Source organism: Phoenix dactylifera, chromosome 1 (assembly GCF_051530095.1).
Source record: "Phoenix dactylifera cultivar Ajwa chromosome 1, Ajwa_hap1_PhDact_Kaust_v1.1, whole genome shotgun sequence".
In the NCBI taxonomy this organism is placed as follows: domain Eukaryota; kingdom Viridiplantae; phylum Streptophyta; class Magnoliopsida; order Arecales; family Arecaceae; genus Phoenix; species Phoenix dactylifera.
This window is the reverse complement of record NC_143190.1, coordinates 41817838-41840111: the sequence shown is the minus strand read 5'-3', so window position 1 is coordinate 41840111 and position 22274 is coordinate 41817838. Positions and strand designations below refer to the sequence as shown.

General features: G+C 46.4%; 1 protein-coding gene across 3 annotated transcripts; it reads left to right on the top strand.

Moving 5' to 3' along the window:
* Positions 1-10919: 10919 nt before the first annotated feature.
* LOC103711223 (uncharacterized) lies at positions 10920-21145 on the top strand. Of its 3 annotated transcripts, none has more exons than XM_039125772.3 (5): positions 10920-11211; positions 11721-13065; positions 13685-13954; positions 17361-17444; positions 20776-21145. In XM_039125772.3, the coding sequence occupies exons 1-5, from the start codon at positions 11177-11179 to the stop codon at positions 20878-20880; spliced, it is 1839 nt and encodes a 612-aa protein (XP_038981700.1). In that variant the 5' UTR covers positions 10920-11176; the 3' UTR covers positions 20881-21145. The 3 variants fall into 3 exon arrangements, with proteins under 3 accessions (XP_038981700.1, XP_038981699.1, XP_038981701.1); XM_039125771.3 differs by having other exon boundaries at positions 10921-11211; positions 17289-17444; XM_039125773.3 differs by having other exon boundaries at positions 10921-11211; positions 17289-17444; positions 20762-21145.
* The last annotated feature ends 1129 nt before the right edge of the window (positions 21146-22274 follow it).

Here is a 22274-nt window from a genome sequence, read left to right as displayed (position 1 = left end):
CTCCTGGACTCCTCTCCGGCGCCATCGCCTGCTGGTTCTCCTGCTGCTTCCCTGCCTCCCGCGGACGAGCCCGGCGTTCCCGACCCGGGAGTTCCTCCAAGCTGACCTCTTGTACCTTTCATTGTCTTTTTTATTTTTGTATGTCGGCGTTTTGCCCAATTGTATGGGCCTCGGCCCTGAAAATTAATGCACGTCGAATATTTCTTCATCTCGCCCTCGTCCTCTTTTTTTTTTTTTTTTTTTTTTTTTTTTTTTTTAGCTCTTGGTTGCTTCTTGCTGACTTTTGATTCCCGAAGTTCTTCCGGCGCTAGGCCAGGCATCCGAGGGTTAGGCCTCAGGAAACTCTTCCGGCGCTAGGCCAGGCATCCGAGGGTTAGGCCTCAGGAAACTCTTCCGGCGCTAAGCCAGGCATCCGAGGGTTAGGCCTCAGGAAATTCTTCCGGCGCTAAGCCAGGCATCCGAGGGTTAGGCCTCAGGAAACTCTTCCGGCGCTGAGCCAGGCATCCGAGGGTTAGGCCTCAGGCAACTCTTCCGGCGCTAGGCCAGGCATCCGAGGGTTAGTCCTCAGGGAATTCTTCCGGCGCTAGGCCAGGCATCCGAGGGTTAGTCCTCAGGGAATTCTTCCGGCGCTAAGCCAGGCATCCGAGGGTTAGGCCTCAGGAAATTCTTCCGCTCGCTGGTCGACCAAGGCTGGCGCAAGCCGAAGCGACCGGTCGGGGCTTCCGGCTAGTCTGCTCCCGGGATGATCATCGGGTTAGCCAGGCATCCGAGGCCCGAGCCTCGGGAGATTCCACTCGTTGGTCGGCCTAGGCTGGCGCAAGCCGAGGCGACCGGTCGGGGCTTCCGGCTAGTCTGCTCCCGGGATGATCATCGGGTTAGCCAGGCATCTGAGGGTTGTCAAGCCTCAGGGAAATTCCGCTCGTTGGTCGGCCAAGGCTGGCGCAAGCCGAGGCGACCGGTCGGGGCTTCCGGCTAGTCTGCTCCCGGGATGATCATCGGGTTAGCCAGGCATCTGAGGGTTGTCAAGCCTCAGGGAAATTCCGCTCGTTGGTCGGCCAAGGCTGGCGCAAGCCGAGGCGACCGGTCGGGGCTTCCGGCTAGTCTGCTCCCGGGATGATCATCGGGTTAGCCAGGCATCTGAGGGTTGTCAAGCCTCAGGGAAATTCCGCTCGTTGGTCGGCCAAGGCTGGCGCAAGCCGAGGCGACCGGTCGGGGCTTCCGGCTAGTCTGCTCCCGGGATGATCATCGGGTTAGCCAGGCATCTGAGGGTTGTCAAGCCTCAGGGAAATTCCACTCGTTGGTCGGCCTAGGCTGGCGCAAGCCGAGGCGACCGGTCGGGGCTTCCGGCTAGTCTGCTCCCGGGATGATCATCGGGTTAGCCAGGCATCCGAGGGCCGAGCCTCGGGAGATTCCACTCGTTGGTCGGCCTAGGCTGGCGCAAGCCGAGGCGACCGGTCGGGGCTTCCAACTGGTAGGAGCCAGGTCGGTTTACCCAACGAACTTTATACGGGCCTTCCCAATTTGGCGCTAGCTTCCCACCTTCCGTAGGTTGAGATGCCTTAGCTCGCCTCAGCACCAGATCTCCAATTCTGAAAAGCTTCGGTCGGACTTTGGAGTTGTAATACCGGGCCACCCTCTGCTGATACATTGCCATCCGTACCTGAGCCATTTTCCTTGCCTCTTCCAAGAGATCCAAGTTCCCTCGGAGTTGCTCTGAATTGGCCTCGGGTCGGTGCGCGGCCACCCGAGGCGAGGGGAGTCCGAGCTCCACGGGGGCAACGGCTTCCGTGCCATAGGTTAGGCTGAAAGGCGTCTCTCCAGTAGGAGTCCGTTGTGTGGTCCGATACGCCCAAAGGACATTCTCGAGTTCCTCGACCCAAGCTTGCCCCGTCCGGCCGATCCGCGCTTTGATACCTTGGAGGATTGTCCGATTTGTGACCTCGGCCTCGCCGTTGGTTTGGGGATGCGACACGGATGTGAACCGATGCTCGATCCCGAATTCCTCGCAGAAGTCCCGGAAGTGCTTGTTATCAAACTGTCGACCGTTATCCGAGATGAGGACCCGAGGTACTCCAAATCGGACAATGATGTTCTTCTTCACGAACTTCCGGACTTGTGCCTCCGTGATGGTGGCCAGTGGCTCTGCCTCCACCCACTTGGTGAAGTAGTCGATGGCGACAATCAAAAATTTTCGCTGGGCCGAAGCGACGGGGAATGGTCCGAGGATATCCATTCCCCATTGTGCGAAGGGCCAGGGCGCGGTGATTGGCGCCAAGGGGACAGAGGGGACTCTCTGGACGTTGGCGTGGTGCTGGCAGGCGTCGCATTTCCGCACGTGGTCCTTCGAGTCCTCCATCAAGGTCGGCCAATAGTAGCCTTGCCTCATGATCTTATGCGCCAAGGACCTAGCCCCCAAGTGCGATCCGCAGATGCCTTCGTGGACTTCGCCGAGGGCGTAGGCCGCTTCCGCGGGGCGGAGGCACCTTAAGAGGGGGGCGGTAAACGAGGTCCGATACAGCCTCCCTTCATAAAGTACGTAGTGGGCGGACTTCTTTACAAGCCGCCGGGCCTGATCTTCGTCTTCAGGGAGGATTCCTTCGGCGAGGTAGGCGACGAGCGGGTCCATCCAAGACGGCTCCGGATCAATTGCCATCACCGCTCCAGCCCCGTCAATGCTCGGGGCATCCAGGGTCTCCAGGTAGATTGCCCTCGACAAGTTGTGCGCGTCTGCGTCCACTAGGCGGGACAACCTGTCGGCCCTGGCATTTTCGCTCCTCGGGACCTGCTGAATGTCAACACTGCCGAGGTCGGGAATGAGTGTTTGCACCTTCCGGACGTAGCTCTGCATGGTCGGGCTCCGCGCCTCGAACTCCCCTCGAACCTGCCCGACCACCAGCTGGGAGTCGGTGAAGACTTTCAGACGCCGGATGCCGAGCTCCTTGGCGAGTTTGAGTCCCGCGACTAGGGCCTCGTACTCCGCCTCATTGTTGGTCACTGGAAATCCGAACCTCAAGGCATACTCGGCTATCACTCCATCGGGATTGGTGAGGACCAGCCCAGCCCCTCCACCTTCAGGGTTCGACGATCCGTCAATGTGGAGCGTCCAGATCGGGAGATCGAGGCTGGGTGTCTCCGGCGGCTTAGGTTCCGCCTCCTGCACAGTGCACTCAGCGAGAAAGTCCGCGAGTACCTGGGCCTTGATGGCTGGTCGGGGCTGGTAGCGGATGTCGAACTCACCAAGTTCTACTGCCCACTTCACCAGCCGTCCCGCATTCTCTGGATTGCTGAGAATCTGCCGCAGTGGTTGATCGGTCAAAAGGGTGACAGAATGAGCCTGGAAATAGGGGCGAAGCCTCCTGGTCGCAGTCAGCAGCGCGAAGGCGATCTTCTCAGCCTTCGTGTACCGCGTCTCGGCATCCCGGAGGACTCGGCTGATGTAGTATACAGGCTTCTGAAGTCTTGCCTCTTCCCGAACCAGTACTGCGCTGACTGCGGTTGGGGAGACCGCCAGGTAAAGGTAGAGCATCTCCCCCTCTTGCGGCTTGGACAGCAGGGGAGGAGACGCCATGTACTCCTTGAGCTGGTCGAACGCCGCATGGCATTCGGCCGTCCAGAGGAAGTCTTTTGGGCGCTTCAACACCTTGAAGAATGGTTGGCAGCGTTCGGCCGACTTTGCCACAAATCGTCCGAGCGCGGCGACCCTTCCAGCGAGCTCCTGAACCTCCTTCACTTTGGTCGGAGGGGACATATCTTGGATGGCTTTGATCTTGTCCGGGTTGGCCTCGATCCCGCGCTGGTTGACAATGAAACCGAGGAACCTCCCGGCCGAAGCACCAAAAGCGCACTTCGCTGGGTTTAGCTTCATGCGAAACTTTCGCAAGGTGGTGAAAGTCTCCTCCAGATCTGCAATGTGCTGGTCTGCATGGCGGCTTTTTACCAGCATATCGTCCACGTACACCTCCATATTCCGGCCGATCTGCTCCTTGAAGATTTTATTGACGAGGCGCTGGTAAGTGGCGCCAGCGTTCTTCAGACCGAAGGGCATTACCTTGTAACAGTACAGCCCCCGGTCTGTTATGAAGGCAGTTTTCTCCTCGTCCTGTGGAGCCATCATTATTTGGTTGTAGCCGGAGAAGGCGTCCATAAAAGACAGTAGCTGATATCCGGAAGTCGCGTCGACCAGTTGGTCTATCCGTGGAAGCGGAAAGCTATCCTTGGGGCACGCCTTGTTCAGGTCGGTGTAGTCGACGCACATCCTCCACTTCCCGCTCGCCTTCCGGACAAGTACGACATTTGCCAGCCACTCGGGGTAGCTCACCTCTCTTATGAAACCTGCCTCCAAGAGTTTGTCTACCTCCTGGTCGACCACCCTGATCCGATCCGGGGCACAGTGTCTCTTCTTTTGCTTTACCGGTCGGTGGGTCGGGTCGACGTTGAGGGCGTGAGAAACGACCTCCGGGTCGATCCCAGGTACATCGGCCGCCGACCAGGCAAACACATCTGCATTGGCTCGGAGGAATTCCACTAACCGGAGCCGAGCTTCCAAGTCGAGGTTGGCACCGACCCGGACCGTGCGGTCCGGGCGGCCTTCTTCGAGGGGAACTTCGATTACGCCCTCGGCCGGCTCCCCGTGCCGCAAGGCCACTTCGTCTCTGGCGTCAAGTGACTCGACGCTTAGGGCCTCCATGGGCTTCTTCCCTTTGAGAGTTGCTAGGAAACACTGTCGTGCGGTCGGCTGGTCACCTCGGACCTCTCCAATCCCGGCCGCTGTGGGGAACCGCATGAGCAAATGGTAGGTAGAAACCACCGCGCGAAGGGCGTTCAGTCCGGGTCGTCCGAGGATAGCGTTGTAGGCCGAGGGGACACGGACGACCAAGAACCCGAGCCGCACCGTGGCTTCTGCGGGTGCAATGCCCGCAGTCACAGGCAGCTCGATGACACCTTCGGCCGAGATAGCGTCTCCAGTGAATCCTATGAGGGGGGTGGATGTTTTGTGCAACAATTGTCGGGAAAAGCCCATCTTTTGGAAGGCCTCGTAATACAAAATATCAGCTGAGCTTCCACTATCCACAAGAACGCGCCTTACATCATAGTCCGCCATAGTGAGAGAGATCACCATGGCGTCATCGTGGGGAGTCTGAACCCCCTTTACATCTTCATCACAAAAAGTGATTACATTTCCGACCCGCTGCCTCTTTGCGACGGCCACTCCTGATACTTCCGCCGAGCCCCCTGCGTTCCTCACGGGCCGAGAGCAGCCCCCAGTGATGGTGTGGATCACTCCCGCAACGGGTCGATTCTGCTCCCGAGGCTCCTGAGGGGCCGGGTCGGCTGGACGCGGGTCTGCGGGGGGACGTCGGTCGTTTACATATCGACCGAGACGTCCTCGGCGAATGAGAGCCTCGATCTCGTCCCGAAGCTGGAAGCAGTCTTCGGTATCGTGGCCGTGATCTCGGTGGTACTCACAGTACGCCCGAGAAGGCTTCCTCCCAGGGATCTTCTTCATCTGCCTCGGGACCGGGAGGTCCTCCCGCCCCTTGACCTCCATGAGGATCTGGGCCCGGGGGGCCAGGAGTGGGGTGTACCGGTTGAAGCGTCGGTGCGGAGAACGAGGGCGTGTGGCGCCGTGGTTCCTTGCTGGTGACGGGCTTCTGCGCCGGCGTTGAGGCGTCGGGCTCCTCCTCTGGGGTGCCTCTTTTCGCCTTTTCTTCCCGGGCTTTAGAGGGGCTTCGGCGGCCTCCTTGTTCCGGTGGGAGGCTGCCTCCTCGGCGTCTGCATACTGGTTTGCCCGAGACAACAGCTCCGGGAAGCTCCGCGGCAGACGTTTGTCCAGGGAGAAGGTGAGTCTGCCCTTCCGGAAGCCTCGCTTCAGGGCTGAGAGAGCCACCTCCTGGCTCAAATTCCGGACCTCCAGTGTTGCCTTGTTGAAGCGGGTGAGATAATCCCGCAGGCTCTCTCCCTCGTTCTGCCGGACATCGAAGAGGGAGTCGGAGACCAGTCTTCGCCGGCTACTGACGGCGAAATGGCTGATGAAGAGACGGGTGAACTGGTGGAAGGACTGGATGGAATTAGCCTCCAGGCCGGCGAACCACGCCCTTGCCGGGCCGCGGAGGGTCGCCGGGAAGGCCTTGCAGAGGAGAGGATCCGATGCTCCATGGAGGAGCATAAGAGTCCTGAAACTCTCCACGTGGTCCCGTGGGTCCGCCGCCCCGTCGTAGGGTTCGATCGCCGGCATTTTGAACCCCGGCGGGTTTAGGGTTCGCAGGATCCTTGAGGCAAGCGCCGGCTGGGAGGAGATTTCCAAGTCGGCGAAGGGATCTTTGGAGTGGCCCTTCAGGACCTGGAGCTGTCTGTGGAGATCGTCCACCCGCCGGTCCAGGGAGCGCGACCGGTGGGTGGGAGACAAGGAGCGGCGCGAGGGGGACCGAATGGAGTGCGGGCCCCTCGAGGACTGGGGTGTCTGAGAACGCGCCCGGGTCCGCCTCTCGTACCCCGCGCAGCTCCGATGAGAAGGTCCTGGCAGAATGGACCGCACTCGAGAATCCTCCCCGCGCCGGCGCTCCTCTCCATGGGAGAGGAAGGAGCGCGGGTTGTGAGGAAGAGGCGAGTGCTCGGGGAGCAGCGGCTCCTGAGCCCGCTGCGGCACCCGAGAGATCACACCCTGCAGATTCTGCACTGCCTCCGCGAGGGTGCGAACCTGCTGGGCTAGCTGGTCGAACTGAGCAGGTTCGACCGTCTGAATGGGAGGAGAAGCGGTGGAATGCTGCTGAGAGTGTGTTGGGGACGCAGCAGCCTCCCGGCCAGAGGCGCGAGAGGCTCCGCGACCGGAAGCATTGGAAGCTCCACGACCACCTCGCCGTGCCATTACGACCGTTCTGAGATTCGGCCCTCCTTCTAGCGCCAACTGTTGCTGGTGGTCCAAACCGAGAACGATTGACACGACGGTGTGAACGGGGTTCCGCCTGAGTTGTCTTGGTTGGTGCTGGTTGCGCTCCACCTTCCGCCAAGGAACCTGCAAACAAGCCTTGCACCACCACCAGGGTGGTGATGGCCCTCCGACGGTCAAGTCAGAGGAGATTGGAGGAGGAGAGATGATAATCACAAGTGGGAGAGAGTGCTCTGGGAGGTATTGCTTATCCCCCCCCTTCTCCCCCCAGCCGCATATATACCTGGCTGGGAGGTCTCTCAGGGGGGTTTGTCGTCGTGGGGCACGATAGAATGGCCACTGACATGGCCGTTACGGGGCGTCGTGGAGCAGCGCCGGGTACGGTCATGGCAGGGCGTAGTGGAGCTCCGCTTTGTACGGTCGATACAGGAGATCGTGGGCAGCATCGGGTACAGCCGTTGCAGGGAGTAGTGGAGCAGGAGGCCGCGGCGTGCCTCTGGAGAATAGCCTGTCGTTATCAAAAGATCTCCGATTCGGGGTCGGAATGCTGGATCATAGGGCAGCCGACCCGGGGTCGGGCTGCGGAGCCGAGGAGGTCCGACTCGGGGTCGGAGTGCTGGATCATAGGGCAGCCGACCCGGGGTCGGGCTGCGGAGCCGAGGAGGTCCGACTCGGGGTCGGAGTGCTGGATCATAGGGCAGCCGACCCGGGGTCGGGCTGCGGAGCCGAGGAGGTCCGACTCGGGGTCGGAGTGCTGGATCATAGGGCAGCCGACCCGGGGTCGGGCTGCGGAGCCGAGGAGGTCCGACTCGGGGTCGGAGTGCTGGATCATAGGGCAGCTGTAGCTTTCCTGGATACGCGTGCCGATCACGTGGGGCATGGCGGCTCAATTCCCCCATAACAGATATAATGTAATATAATATTATAGTTATACTATAATATAATAATAAAGATATAAAATATTATAATTATTAGTATAAATTAATTTTTCACCCTTCTGATAACTATTTATCTATCTGATCCACGACTAGGGTTCTTTATTAGGGCTTCAGCAGATTTTTAGATTTATAAAGGGATAAAGTATGTAATTGTTATATTTTTTTATGGGTATTTTAGTTAAAAAAATAGCTTTCCGACAAAGTTCAAAACAGCTTTTACGGAAAGCTCTAAAATGGAGCTTCTTCCAAAAAATTGTTTTTTAGGTTTCTGAGCAAGCTAAAACAGCTTTTCTAAATTTTTACCAAATATTCTTTTTCATCCAAAAGTGCTTTTGGAGGATGAGAGAGTACTTTTTGGCCCTCCAAAAGTTCCCCAAACAGGGCCTAAGTTGCTTTGCACTTGTTAATTGTAGGCTCCAAAATGAAGCTATGGGTCATTTAACCTGTTTTAATATTGTGTTGCCCAAGGTGACAACCCAAGAGGGAGGATGAATTGGGTTTTTCTAAATTTTTAGTGCTTTAAAAAACTTCCTTAGTTGAGTGCGGTGGATGCTTTTTTAAATTACTTCAATGAATTAAACTATAGCAAAGATGAAAGATAATGCAAGAATAATCACAAGTGAAGCTACAACACAAACACTACGATGTATAGTGGTTCGGTGCACCCCAAGGCACCTACGTCCACTCTTCAAACGTCCCCTTGGAAATTTTACTATAATCCCTCGGATTACAATAGGATTGTTTTTCGGGCTCACAATCCAAAACTTTTACAATTTGGTTTTCCGGGATCACCAATAACCTACATTGTTTTTGCGGGCTCACCAACAACCTAACGTTGGTCTTACGGGCTTATCAACAACCTACGTTGGTTTTACGGGCTTACCAACAACCTAACGTTGGTTTTGCGGGCTCACCAACAACCTACGTTGGTTTTACGGGCTTACCAACAACCTAACGTTGGTTTTGCGGGCTCACCAACAACCTACGTTGGTTTTACGGGCTTACCAACAACCTACACCGTTGGTTTTACGGGTTCACCAACAAACCTTACAATGAATAAAAAATCAAAGGTATAAAGCTCCTAAATGAGCAAATATAACAAATATGCATTAACGAGAAGAAAAGAAAAATGTTATCTCTTTGAAGGCACTTTTCTTTTCTTCGTTGAGATTGCTTCACTCTTCAATGGATTGGTTGAGCTCTTGAAGGCACTTAAATTCTGCTCAACATATTTCTTTTGGGTTTGAACTTGAAGTAATAAATTGAACTCTCTTGAATTTTCTTTTTCTCTTGAATGCACACTTAGATCCTCACCAAGATGCCTTCCTTTGATGAATAGTGGCTCTTAAATACTTCTCCAACCTTCAAAGATGACTTCCTAGCCGTTGGAATAGAGAAACTAGCCGTTTATAGCCGTTGGGATCTCAAAAAGTACTTCTGCAGAACTAGCCGTTATGCTGTCAGCCATGCTGGGGTCGACTCAAGTTACTGTTCATCAGGCTAGGGTCGGCTCAAGCTTTTCTGGGGTCGGCCCTCTCAGGAAATTCAGAGACTTGCTTTCTTGACATTTCAATCTGGGGTCGACTCAACTTTTTCTGGGGTCGGCTCAAGGTTTCCTGGGGTCGGCTCAAGGAAACTTGGGGTCGGCCCTCTCAGTAAATTCCAGAAGGCTGTATTTTCAGATGGCTGAAACTGGGGTCGGCCCGAGCTTTTTTTGGGGTCGACCCGAGCTGGGGTCGGCCCGAGCTTTTCTAGGGTCGACCTGAGATCTGTGCCATTTGTGCCAGAATGTGCCAAAGTGTGCCAAATTGTGCCAGGGTCGACTCCATCTCTTATGGGGTCGACTCTAACCATGTTTTTCTGCATCTTTAGGTTAGATTTGCACATTAAACATATAAAAGAAGTAACAACATTGCAAATCATTTCTTTCTCCTTAGGATGCTTGGCACATTAAAGTTTAAGCTCATTAAGCATGTAAATGACAGAGTTAAGCTTCAATTAAAAGAACTTGACTTTAAGGTATATTAAACTCTAAATTAGTTCTTTCCTCAAGTTCTTCCAATATAATTTGTTTTAGATGTGTTCTTGAAAGTTCTTTTAAATATATCAAGTAAAGCGTATCAAGGATGTATCAAATCTTTCTTCCTTACTTACTTATGTATTAGATCAATTGAATTGAAAGCATTAGTATTTCCATTTGACCTCAATGACTTTGTAAACATCAAAATCACACTAGGATCTTCATATTGGCTAAAGGGGAAAGCATATGCTTGCCTTGCATAACGTAAAGACTCTAAACATAATATCATCAAATGTAAAGAAACTCCAGCAGAAATAAATAACTAATAGACAATCAATATTTATGAAAAAACTCACTTATGACTTTTCAAGTCAATAGCCATGGTTCTAACCATCATATCCCAGAAAAAAAAAACAACACTTCAGGACCGTCTGCCAGGATTGTGGCTGCAGGAGGCAGTCAACTCTTTGACATATCGGTTCCAAGTGTGGAGCTGAGGTCCGCTTAGGTGGGCCTTTGTTACGCCCGGTATGTTTTACGGGCCAGTTCCATCGTTCTGAAGGGGGATTCGGCCACGGTCATCAGTTGGGTCCGGAGGGGGCAAGTGGTAGTGTCCACCCTTTGCTCCGAAATATCTGAGCAATGGTGGGGGCTGGAGGGGTCTTTCAGGCTAAGTATGTGTTCCATGAAGTTAATAGGGCTGCGGACTGGATGGCTGCTTATGTAGCCAGTCACTCTGGTAGTACCCTATGGGCTGGAGATGGGGAGTTACCTTTGACACTCTGAGGTATTTTATTTTTCGATTTTATTAGGTGTATCCGTACTCGATCCACTCGTCTTAGCAAAAAAAAAAAAAACATTAACCCAACGGTCAACCTTAGTAGAAAACAGATAATTTTTTGAACAAATTAAATCGCCGACTTCAGTGTTCAAGAAAGGCTGCTTGCCGTCACTCTCCGCCGAGACCAGCGTTACGATGGTCCGCGGGACAACGAGAATATATGTCGGTTCAGTGGAGGGGCGTTGACCAGTCTGGTTTCTTGGGCGCCAGGAATAAACCCCTTCATATACCCTATTCTCTTTCGACTATTCCCATTAGTCGGTCCAGCCTTCGGCACGGTGTTGCGGCCGACTTCGACCGCGTGATCGCTGGCCTCGGCATTTGAAATCCCGCCTCCCTCTTCTCCTCTGAATTCTTAGAAACCCTAGGGCGAAGGAAGGGCGAGGGATTCGGCAGCTTCCTTTGCCTTCAAATTTCTTGATCTCATAGGTTTTCCTGGTTCTTTGATGGGTTTTTTGTTTATATTCTGTGGGTTGAATTGGTTATGAGGGATGCCGATGCTCCGCCTCTTGGCAATTCACGGAAGGTGAGTGAATCTGTTCCAGTTGGTTTTGATCTCTTTTTCTTTCTTTCTTTTTCCTGCAATTTTGCGCTGCACTGTTATGATTTGTGACGGAAAAGTGGAATTTTTCTTCGATTTTGGGTTTCTTGATGCAATATGAAATTGAATTTTCTGTATATGTCGCAGTTATTTTGAGTGTGAATTTACATCATTAATCTCATTCATTATTCTAGCAACGTGAATCTTTTTTTTTTCTTTTCCTTTCTTCTTTTGGTCAAAATTCCTTGATAACAAGTTATTTTATTGCGTTTTGCATGCATATATGCCTTATTTTGTTTTCAAAAGGTTCCTGTGTTTACATCAAAAAAAAAAAAAAGGTTCCTGTGTTAATTTGTAATGCAAATGATGGTCTTAATGTGGAAGTGCTGCTATTAACAGCAAATGACTGAAACGTTTTAGAGAAACTAGAGAATAGAAGTTTATATTTGTGCAATTTCTTGAAATGGCAACTTGCAACCTTCTTTATTGTGCAGGTTACGGGCATTTGGAAAGAATAGGAGGGCTGGGTTTTTTTTCCAATCCAACAAAAAATTCGGCCACTCAGTAGTAAGGGGTTATGGGTCACTTGCTGAAAATGGGATACCTTCCTCCTTGTGCAGAATGTTCTTACATGATAAGGTTACCAGTAGAGGGCATCGCATGTTTGGCGGACACAAATTTATCAGGGAGAATGTGTACCAGAGTAACTGTGCAAAGAGCTTCTATTCTCTTTCAGCAAGAAATTCTTCTATGACACATCATGCTCAATTGGTTTGGAAGAGGCTTAGTCTTATCTGTTCTTATAGTGGCCCAACATTCCCGCCCTTAAGTAGGATAGCTTGTGCTGTGAGCCTTTCTTTCACTAGGTTCCAAGTGGTCCCTGGTATTCTTGCACTAACTTTTGGGGAGCTAGCATGGGCTCAGAGGACCTTTGCAGACGGGGGATATTTCCCAACAAGGGATGGTCTGCACATGAGAGCAGAAGATGGGCGTGTTTACTTCTCCTTGGTTGTTTACTCAATTTTAGAGGGGATAATTTTGATCTGCAGAGCAGTATATTTGGTGATTTTGTTCTCTCCTGCCATTATACTAGCTCCATTTGCAGATAGTTTTGGCATTCAGTTCAGGAAGGCATGGCTTCAACTTGTTCATCGTACTCTAGAAAAAGCAGGGCCAGCATTTATAAAATGGGGCCAGTGGGCAGCGACACGACCAGATCTTTTCCCAAATGATTTATGCATGGAGCTTACGAAACTTCATACAAAAGCACCTGCACATAGCTTTGCCTATAGTAAAGTTACCATTGAGAAGGCATTTGGCCGTAAACTCTCTGAGATTTTTGAGAACTTTGAGGAGACACCTGTAGCATCTGGAAGCATTGCCCAGGTACATCGAGCTTCTTTAAGATTTCGATATCCTCGTCAGCGGTTGAGGAAACCTGTCGAAGTTGCAGTGAAGGTTAGGCATCCTGGTGTTGGTGAATCGATTAAGAGAGATTTTGTGATAATTAATCTTGTTGCCAAAATTTCAAACTTCATTCCTGGATTGAGCTGGTTGAGGCTGGATGAAAGTGCACGCCAGTTTGCCGTTTTCATGATGTCTCAAGTCGATCTTTCGAGGGAAGCTGCTCATCTGGGTCGTTTTATCTACAATTTCCGCAACTGGAAGGATGTTTCTTTCCCAAGGCCTCTTTATCCACTCGTCCATCCTTCTGTTCTTGTGGAGACATTTGAGCAAGGAGAAAGTGTTTCCCACTATGTTGATGAGTTTGAAGGAAATACACAAATTAAAAGAGATCTTGCACACATTGGTACACATGCACTCCTAAAGATGCTTGTGGTATGTTAAGTTACTCTGTTATATGATATCTGGATTATTTTTATAATTTAATCTCATCAGTATAACATCCTTGAGTTTAACAGGAGCCGACTGCATGTAATAGAGCATGTTTAACGAAAGTAAATATCAAGTATACATTATCATTTGGTGGCAGGATTAGAAGACTACTCAACAATGTTTCTTGGATGCCAACAGCCCATGCCCCTTGGATGGCAGAAATTGCCTTTTAAAAGGAATCCAGCATCCTTGTTTTCCCAGGATGTGCAATATGGACCTTTTCCGATTGCAGTTATCCTTTCTCTCGCTGTCTATATACTTCTCGTTAACAGCCCATGTGGGGCTATCTTATAGACATGGGCCGTAGGCATCCAAACAGGCCTGTTAGATTTTCTAAGGGGAATCACACTTTCCTATTTTACAGTTTTCACTTTGCACATATGCATTAGGACAGTTCTCTTAGTAGAATGTAACTCAAATAATATGTACACATTGACATGGCATCTTTCAAACCTCACATGATGCAGAGACCCGAGATGCATATGTTGCAGTTCTTTTACCATCTGGCTATGGTAGCAGGATCATGAGTTCCTAAGTCCTTTTTTAATTCCCTTCTTGTTAGGTGGATAATTTTATTCACGCAGATATGCATCCTGGGAACATCCTTGTTCGAGTACCTCAGAGCAAGCGCTCAAGGAAAAAGCTCTTTAGAGCCAGACCGCACATCATTTTCCTTGATGTAGGCATGACTGCTGAGCTTTCTAAAACTGACCGTGCTAATCTACTGGAGTTCTTCAAGGCCGTAGCTTTACGAGATGGTCATACTGCTGCAGAATGCACGCTGAGATTATCAAAAAGACAAAGTTGCCCAAATCCAGAGGTCTTTATTGAGGTGAAGTGTCAGTTTTTAGAAGCTAATTTTCACAGAAGTGCAAATTTATTTAATTCTGTATTTTTTTTCTTCTCAATATGAATTCATAATCTTCTAGAAGCATTTGAATTTTAATACTATTTATATTATTAGTTAAGAATGTTTGATCTAAAATGACAGCTTTTCAATCTATGAATTTTGCCAAATGTTCAGAAGTTCTCTGTGCATTAGATTGATGATGGTGGTTGTCAGTTTTGTAGTGGTGATAGTAGTGGTAACCATAAGGTGTAGATTCTGGGGGCATCAATGGCTATGGCGGTGCCTCTTGTTGGTGGTGATCAATGGTAGGCTTGCCTCCCGAGGGAAGGGAACAAACAAGGAGGGAAGGGAAACAGAAATGAGACTCAACGGGGGGGACGATAAATCTTTTCTTGCTTTCAGTTGGAGGTGACAGAACAAACAAGGAGGGAAGCAGTTATCTGGATTGAGAAAAGTTTGATGACATATTTTATGCTTAAGGGTTGGTAGTGTTAGTGCACTTTCGTTGGCGGTGTTGGCTGTGGTAAGTATGACATTGATGATGGGGCTGTTGTGCAATGATCATGGCCAGTGTTTGTTGATTGTATGTCAGTGGCAAGTGATAGTGGGAATAGTGGGTGAAGGATGCTTGTGCTGGTCCAGTTCAGAGCTGGCCCTTGCTTGATTGGGTCAAGTATTAGTAAAGTAAATAGTGTTCAAAAGATATAGGTGGATTTGGAGCATATGCTGGAGCAGCTAAGGATGATAGTGTTCAGAAATGTTGTCAGAACAAATATGGTAGAAGATGGTGATTGTTCATGAGGTCTCTGCTAGGGGCAATTTTGATAGAAAACAATAGGAACTTCTTTGATGATATAACAAAGAGATTTAAGAGAAAATTGAAACCAAAAGGATATGCACTTGAATAACAAATACTCGTTTGCTCTCTGTTTTGTGCATAAATATATCTACATAAACTGCCATACAAAATAGTGGACTATGACAGAAAAAGAAGATGTACATTGGTCTTGAAAACAAAAGACAAATATTTAAATTTAGAAGGCTATTTTATGCGCACAACCCTCTATGGGGTGCCGCTATTGTCATGCCTGGGACCATATGCTCGAGGACTATGCCAAGAATTATCTTAATGTAATGAATAAGACAAAAGCTTCTTTTATGGTCATAGACTTGGCAAACAAACCATTGTCTTCTAACACTTTTGGAAGTATCTTGGGCATAGGTGGTTTAGATGGTTGGCTAATTATTTCTGTATGGCTACCTATTGATAATGGTTTCACTGCTTGTTAGCAAGTCAATGATGCTTTAATTATTAGCTGTTAACATACATATAGCATTTTCTTTCTAAAAGTTTAATGTGTTGACAAGTCAGTTTGAACATTAACAGTTCCATGAGAAAGTTACAAGGCTCGGAAGGATTAAAGAAGGCTTTTTACCAGTGTCATTAATAGTTGGCGTGCATGCTGGTGTTCTTAGATATATCTGAGGACTGGAATATTGACTAGTCTATTCTTAAGACTACATTTGTATCTTTTAGTTCTATGCATATCTTATATCTCTTTCCAAGGTCTGCTGTACCAGAACTGGGGCTCGGATCGGTTGCCCGGTGGCACGGGTCGGTACGCTTCCATATTGTTCCGTGCCGGTCCCATATCGACACCGTAGAGGAGACGAGGGAGAGGGTGAATGGGAGAGAGAAAAAGAGAGAGAAGGGGGAGAGTGGGAGGGAAAGAGGAGGGTGGCAGAGGCTGGCGGAGGAACGACGACCCGGCCGGAGGAGGGCTCCGCGGCCAGGTTCCCTGTTTTGTTTTAAATAGGGTCCGACCCCTTTTTTTTATTTTGCGACTTTTAAGTGAATCGGCAAATCACTTGCCGACTTCACTTAAATATTGCAAAATTAACAAGGAGACTTGGCTGCGGAACCCTCCTTCGCCTTCTCTGCGTGGCTTTCTGGCCTCCGTGTGGCCCGCTGGCCGGCCTCCACCTCCCTCTTTCTTCCTTTCTCTTCCTCCCCCTCCTTCCTGCACTCGCTCTCTCTTTTCTTCTCCTTCTCCCCTTTTGTCGTCGGATTTCATTTCCGTTGTCGGAATCGTGCCGATCCACCGCCGGTATGACTCGGTACGCCCCGAACCGCCTAGTTCGGAATGGTTCTACCGACCATGTCTTTTCTGAGTTTTACCTCTATACTCGTGGTGTGTGTTGACAAGTCAACCTGAAGTTTTGAGCATTAAAAAGTTTAATGAAATAGTTACAAGACTTGGAAGAATTTCAAATTGCTTTTTGTCAGTGGCAAAAATAGTTGAGATGCATCCTGATGTGTTCCAAGATATATCTCTGATGCTTGGAATATGGACTAAACATAAGTTGCTACTGAAAACTACATCAGCATTAGAGTATCTTAATCCTATGCAGTGCTTGTATCTCTTTCTGATTTTTACCTGTTGTGTCGCATTTGATGATCGTTCATTAAAGATGATAAAGAACAGCCCCCCTCTCTCTCTTCTCTTCTCCTCTGCTGGGGTCGCACAAAGGAAAAAAACACCAAACATGCCCATATGCGTGCACTCAGAGAGAGAGAGCTTTTGGCCTTTCCTGATCTATATAATAGGTCAAGCTCTATATAAATTGAGAACCAGGTATATGAATTACTAAACAGCAGGGACAACACTAAATTATGGATTAAGTATAAGGCAAACATGTCAGGGAACAGATTTGAGAATATATTGTTTGCATGGTGAATGCTTTTTTCTACTCCGTAATGTTAGGCAGTATGGGTAGAGGAAGGCTTAGAAGAGAAAGCAAAAGAGTGATGCAGTGAAAACGAACGGAATATATATAGAAGTGAGGTAGACACTAGATTGGCCTGTATAAGTAGGTTTTTTTATCTAATGCATTACTAGTTTGAAATGCTTGTATCATGGTAATTACTATGGTTATGTTGGTCTACAAAAGTAGATTTATAGGTACAACTGGCCCACTAGGAGCGAAAAGACAAGGTATGATACTATAAAGTCCAAGGTGGTGGAACCCATAAAATATAATACATTATGTTCTTGAGAAATAAGGAGGATTCATGACAGAAAATTTCAGTTCACTCCGTGGTACCATGTTAATAATGGAGTTCATAAAATGTATATGTTATATGCTTTAAAGAGATAAGGAGGGTTGATAACAGAGAATTTCAGTCCATTTGGTGGTGTCATGTTAAACTCAAATTCTGTCCAAGTTATAGCAATGTTATGTCCTGAGAGGATAAATTGCTTCTCTACAGCCATGACTTTTCTTTGATATTTATCATCTAATTTGCTTCTAACAGGAGTTGGACAGGACATTCACTTTTTGGGGCACTCCTGAAGCTGACATCTTTCACCCTGTTGAATGCATGCAGCACTTGCTTGAACAAGTTCGGCGGCACAAAGTCAATATCGATGGCAATGTTTGCACTGTGCTTGTGACTATATTAGTTCTGCAGGTAAATTTTCTTGCTTGTAACAGAAATCAAAGACACCCATCTTTATAATTCTGTGTGTTGGTGAACAAGTAAAAATTATGCATGAGATTCTCCAATTTCAACTTTCTATAGTAGATATGGAATGCACTAGTTCTTGATTCTTGCCTCTCTCAAAGTCCCTGTAAAATGAGTTTCACCTGTTAATCTGGTTTATGTACCTGTTGTTGAAATATTTCAACCATGCTCTATCGGACTACTACTAATTCTGTATTACCAATCTAACAATGTTTAGCCAACTTTGGTTTGTAAGTTGCATTCTAAGTGAATGGATATTAAGATATGTTAATATTATTTCAAATTGCAGACTATAAGAAGCTAAATAATATAAAATATTTGCAAAATGTGATGTCTGTTATATGAATATCATATGTCTATGAAGCCCTGCTTGGGACAAATTACCAAGATATTGCTTTAGTGTCAAAGAAAAATAAAGCATGATATGTTTACTCATGAAGTCCAGCGTGGCTGGTAAATCTTGATTTGTTGATAAGAGGTGAAGGAAAAAGAAAGACAGACATGCCTATCTTACAGGACAATGGTGAATCAACTCTTCTGCATTTATCGATTACATGTATTTATCAAGTTTAACGGATCATTTTCTCTAATGCAAGGGCTGAATTGTTTTATATATGGATGGCCAGAGGATGTTAGTTGCTGACAAAAATTGTTGGTTCGATCTGGCAATCTGATCTGAAATCTAATAAGAACAGTCATCCAGTAGGATTACTGTAATAGACAACTTGGCTAGTTTGGATAGTTCTCATAATTGTTCTGGTTCTAAAATCACGCCAAATTCTGGAGATATTTCATCATTCACCTTCTTCATTCCTTATTATCTTTTTTTTCTTTCTAAAATCTACAATCTTGTCAGTTGAATAGAAATCCAACAACCTAGGTATTAGTTATGGCAGGTAAACTACCCAATGCAAACATCCAACATTCAAGCTATTAGTTCCCTTCTCTGTCTTTGCGTCTGACCATCTAGCTAAAAGTTTATTGTGTCTGTAAGTTGTAGCCAATTAGTTGAGATAGCAACAGTCCTAAACCAAACTGGTTATGTTAGATGGGTAGCTTGGTTCATCAGATTCAGGTGGCCCATGCATTCTTTTGTTATGTGGATCAGGTCAAGTCAGGAGTCAACTCACTGACATGGTGCAGGTTCATTTGTGTTAACGCGCTAGAAACCTAAACACATCAGGTAAGAGAATATGAATTTTCAAATGTTTGAAAACTTGAACTACAACAAGATACCTGGAGAGCTAAACCATGGCTAGTGGGAGCCTTAATCTGACATAACTAGTTGGAAATCAATGACTGGATGCCCAGATCATTTGGGAAGTAGTATAGGTTCAAGACACCTGTAAGTCAGGTTATTATGCATCAATAAAAAGCAGGCAATGCCCCAAAGCTCCAAAATCCAATGTTAAAAGATGTGAAGGACATAAAGCTGAAGATTGTAATATTCAAAACAAAGAATCTTTTGAAGGAATAGTTGAAGAATGTGTTTAATGATGTTCTGAACATCCTTGCACATAGAACATTTATGATTTTATTTCTGAAGTACTAAAACATATTCATGATGATTTATTCTGGAGACAGTAAAAACAGTATGTTTTGTTTTAGTTTTACTAGATCCTATCTTGTTATATGGTCATGTGTTGTGACAAAGCAATGAATTAATATGAACTATTTGAGCTTTAGATGTTATATTCTCAAAGGACATTTGGTGTTCTAGGAATTGAGTATCAATTTGGACAACTTGACTATAGAGAATTGTGAAGCATGACATGAATTAAGCAAGCAATAAACATATGTGTAAAGTATTTGAAACCTATCTGAGAAGTATCGGATCATTTTTGTTTTTAAAGGGTGCTTGCATAAGTGCGTAAAATGTACCTTAGCGGTATCCAATGCATATCACTATCTATTCTAACGTGTATTGGATATGGACATGGTATGCAATGTGAATAAATTAATGATCAAGTTGATTTAAGTTCTATCATGTATACGGAAGTATAGACTAAAAGCACAGCCTTGAAGGGAGCAGGTCTTGTTAGTCATGATATTCTTAGCAATGCATCAGAAACCGCAAAATCTAATTCCAAAGATTTCTCTGTTCAGATTAAAGTGGTAGAGTTGTCTTTTGCCACGTATTCCCACTTCCATTCCTGAATAATCAGGAAGTGAATGATGATCAGGAGGAAAGGGAGAGATCATCTTTACCGGATTTCATGAAAGAACTGAGTCAGAGGTCGTTGCTGTTTGTGAAGGTTTACAGAATATCTCACTGAGTTAACTCTGTTTGGCTATCGGATTCTTCGAATTTATCTAAGTTGCAAAATTAAGCTGCTAGGTTTTACCAGTTCTTTAGGTTTTATCAGATGTAGTAATAACACTTAATATTCTTTCTTTCAAGTCTCTAGGTTTTACCAGATATAGTAACATGAAGGGTCACCATGTCTGCAACTTGAAAGAAGGTATATTTGCCTGGAAAAAGCTGTGGTAAAGGAAATCATACATGATGTGTATCATAAGATTGGACAGGCATAATGGATGGTTGATATTCTGAACTGCATAGAATTCTCTGCTGTCATGGAATCTTAACTTTAGGTTGAATATTCCACTGGCATATTGCAGTATGGAAAGGATCACTTGTTGTGACAAGGTTGTCCCTGCAGTAAGCCATCTTTCACTTGAGTGAGGTTAGGTGCTTTTTTACTGTCTAGTTATTTGGGTTCGTTGTCAAAATAATGTGATTTTATTTCATATTGCAAAGTCTGCAAAACTGAAAATGGGCACGAGGGAAATGTTCTCGTTTCAGATCCATTGTTAGCAAATTTTCTAGACTTTGTTTTATTGATGTATGATATGTAGGTCGAGAGCTAGGTAGCTCATAAGAGTGTCCAACAATCTGGCAACCTTCCTCTATAGTAGATAATACCAACTACATTCTGGATTTTACTCTCCATGCATGGTACTCTGTGTCAATTGGATGCGTATAAAAAATCTTCAAACTCGGGCCTCGTTGGATGAGGTTTGTTAGCATTCGTGTAGTCGCTGAAGCTGATTTTACAAGAATGGGCAAAAAAAAAAAAAAAAATCTAATTGGAGAGGCTGCCTTGATTTTATTGTCTCATTTTGCTATGGTTTTATGTGTTGCACAAAATACCTTGATATTCATTTTTAATTGATCAATAGTTATGGTTTCGAGTCTTTTGACTTTCAAAGCAAGTGCATATATTCGTGCATGCAAGTAAAAGATCTGTGACATTTTTTAGTGATATCTTTGTAGGGCTGGCAGCGCAAGCTAGATCCTGACTTCGACATTATGCAGACACTAAAAACATTATTACTCAAGGAGGACTGGGCGCAACCCATTGATTACTTTTTCTCATAAACAATTTTGACATTGAAAATAAACATATGGAAAAAAATATATATATTGTTTTGTGAAGTGTACATTCTTGGGATCCAGAAATTGTATAGAGTGCCTAAGTTATGTATCTTGATCTCTTGCACCTCACTATCATATGTCGAGATTCTTGTCAAGAAAATTTTGACTAATATTGTTTCATTTGATTACTTTCCATGGCCCTCTCATTGTTAGATTGAGAATGGGACTGGCTAAAACAAAGCAGATTGTATTCTGTTTTTGGTTGTCATTAATTGTTTTAGCATACTTATAATATCTTGTGAGTTTACTTATTTTGCTTCACCTATGTTTTTTTTTCGCGTTAGTATATATAGTGGAAACAGAACTTTGTTGCGCAGAACTTTGCCACGTTGCAAAGCCTTGTGCTTCTAAGGCCAATCTTTTCCTTGCTTCTTCATTAGAAAAGTCAATATGATGATTTCTTGTCCTTCACAAACAAACTATGAAAAGTGTGAGACGTTGGAATTCAAAGGTTGATAGCTTTGTCATGCTCGGTAGATCAGTTCAAGTATCGTGGAACCAGTTCTTGTTTAAGTATCTGCTGACATCATAACTATTGATGCCTGACGTTTATCTTGATTCTTAAATTCCTGTGTCTGAAGTCTTTGCTAACTGAAGAGTGTAGTATTTGAGAGGCAATGAATGAGAAAGTTTAAAGATTTGTGAAGGTGACTTTTTATGGATCGTTTGCAGGTTGTTGGTAATCGTAATTCATTTATAGTGCTCTGCTGATAGAAAGCACTTGAAATATGGAAGTGTTACATTCCCTCGTGCAGTATGGAAGATGTTACAGTTGCATGGAACTATAGTAATGTAGGGCATTTATGCACATCTAGGACTGCCAGGTCAGACCAAGTTTCAGGTTACTTGGATTGTTATTTATGCTGGTGAGTGGGTTCTTGATACCTCTTTTCAGTCGCCCAAGTAGGAATTGGGTTAAGAGTGGATTCAGTTGTATAATTATGAAGCTAAAATTAAATAAAAATGAGGATATGGAAGCGATGAAGGACCATTTATGAAGATTCACAAATAAAGGAAAGACAAACTATTCATTTGGTTTCTGCACTCCGGGGAAATTCATGATGAAAAGAAGATAAAATAATAAACAATACGATTAAGACAACTATGGCTTGAGTTTAACGACATAAGCTAGCAAAAGAATCAGAGGACGATTAAATTAAAAGTGGTGTGGAGCCAAACTTTGGAGTGGGGATGTGGTGCCTAGGGTAAAATAAAACTGTGGGCCATTAAGTAGGCCTCTTTTAACTATCATGATATGGAGGATCGAAGTGACAGCTTAGTTGTTGTCTTATAGGAGGGCAGTTCTAGTTAAGTCAGGAATAAATTAATAGCTGATG

What these genes read in the sequence shown, in the direction of transcription:
- LOC103711223 (XM_039125771.3), top strand. Translation starts at nt 11,177, where the DNA reads ATGCCGATGCTCCGCCTCTTGGCAATTCACGGAAG. An exon ending in ATCCAGAGGTCTTTATTGAG is followed by an intron (nt 13,955 to 17,288) that starts GTGAAGTGTCAG and finishes TGCTTCTAACAG; the next exon opens with GAGTTGGACAGGACATTCAC. An exon ending in TGACTATATTAGTTCTGCAG is followed by an intron (nt 17,445 to 20,775) that starts GTAAATTTTCTT and finishes ATATCTTTGTAG; the next exon opens with GGCTGGCAGCGCAAGCTAGA.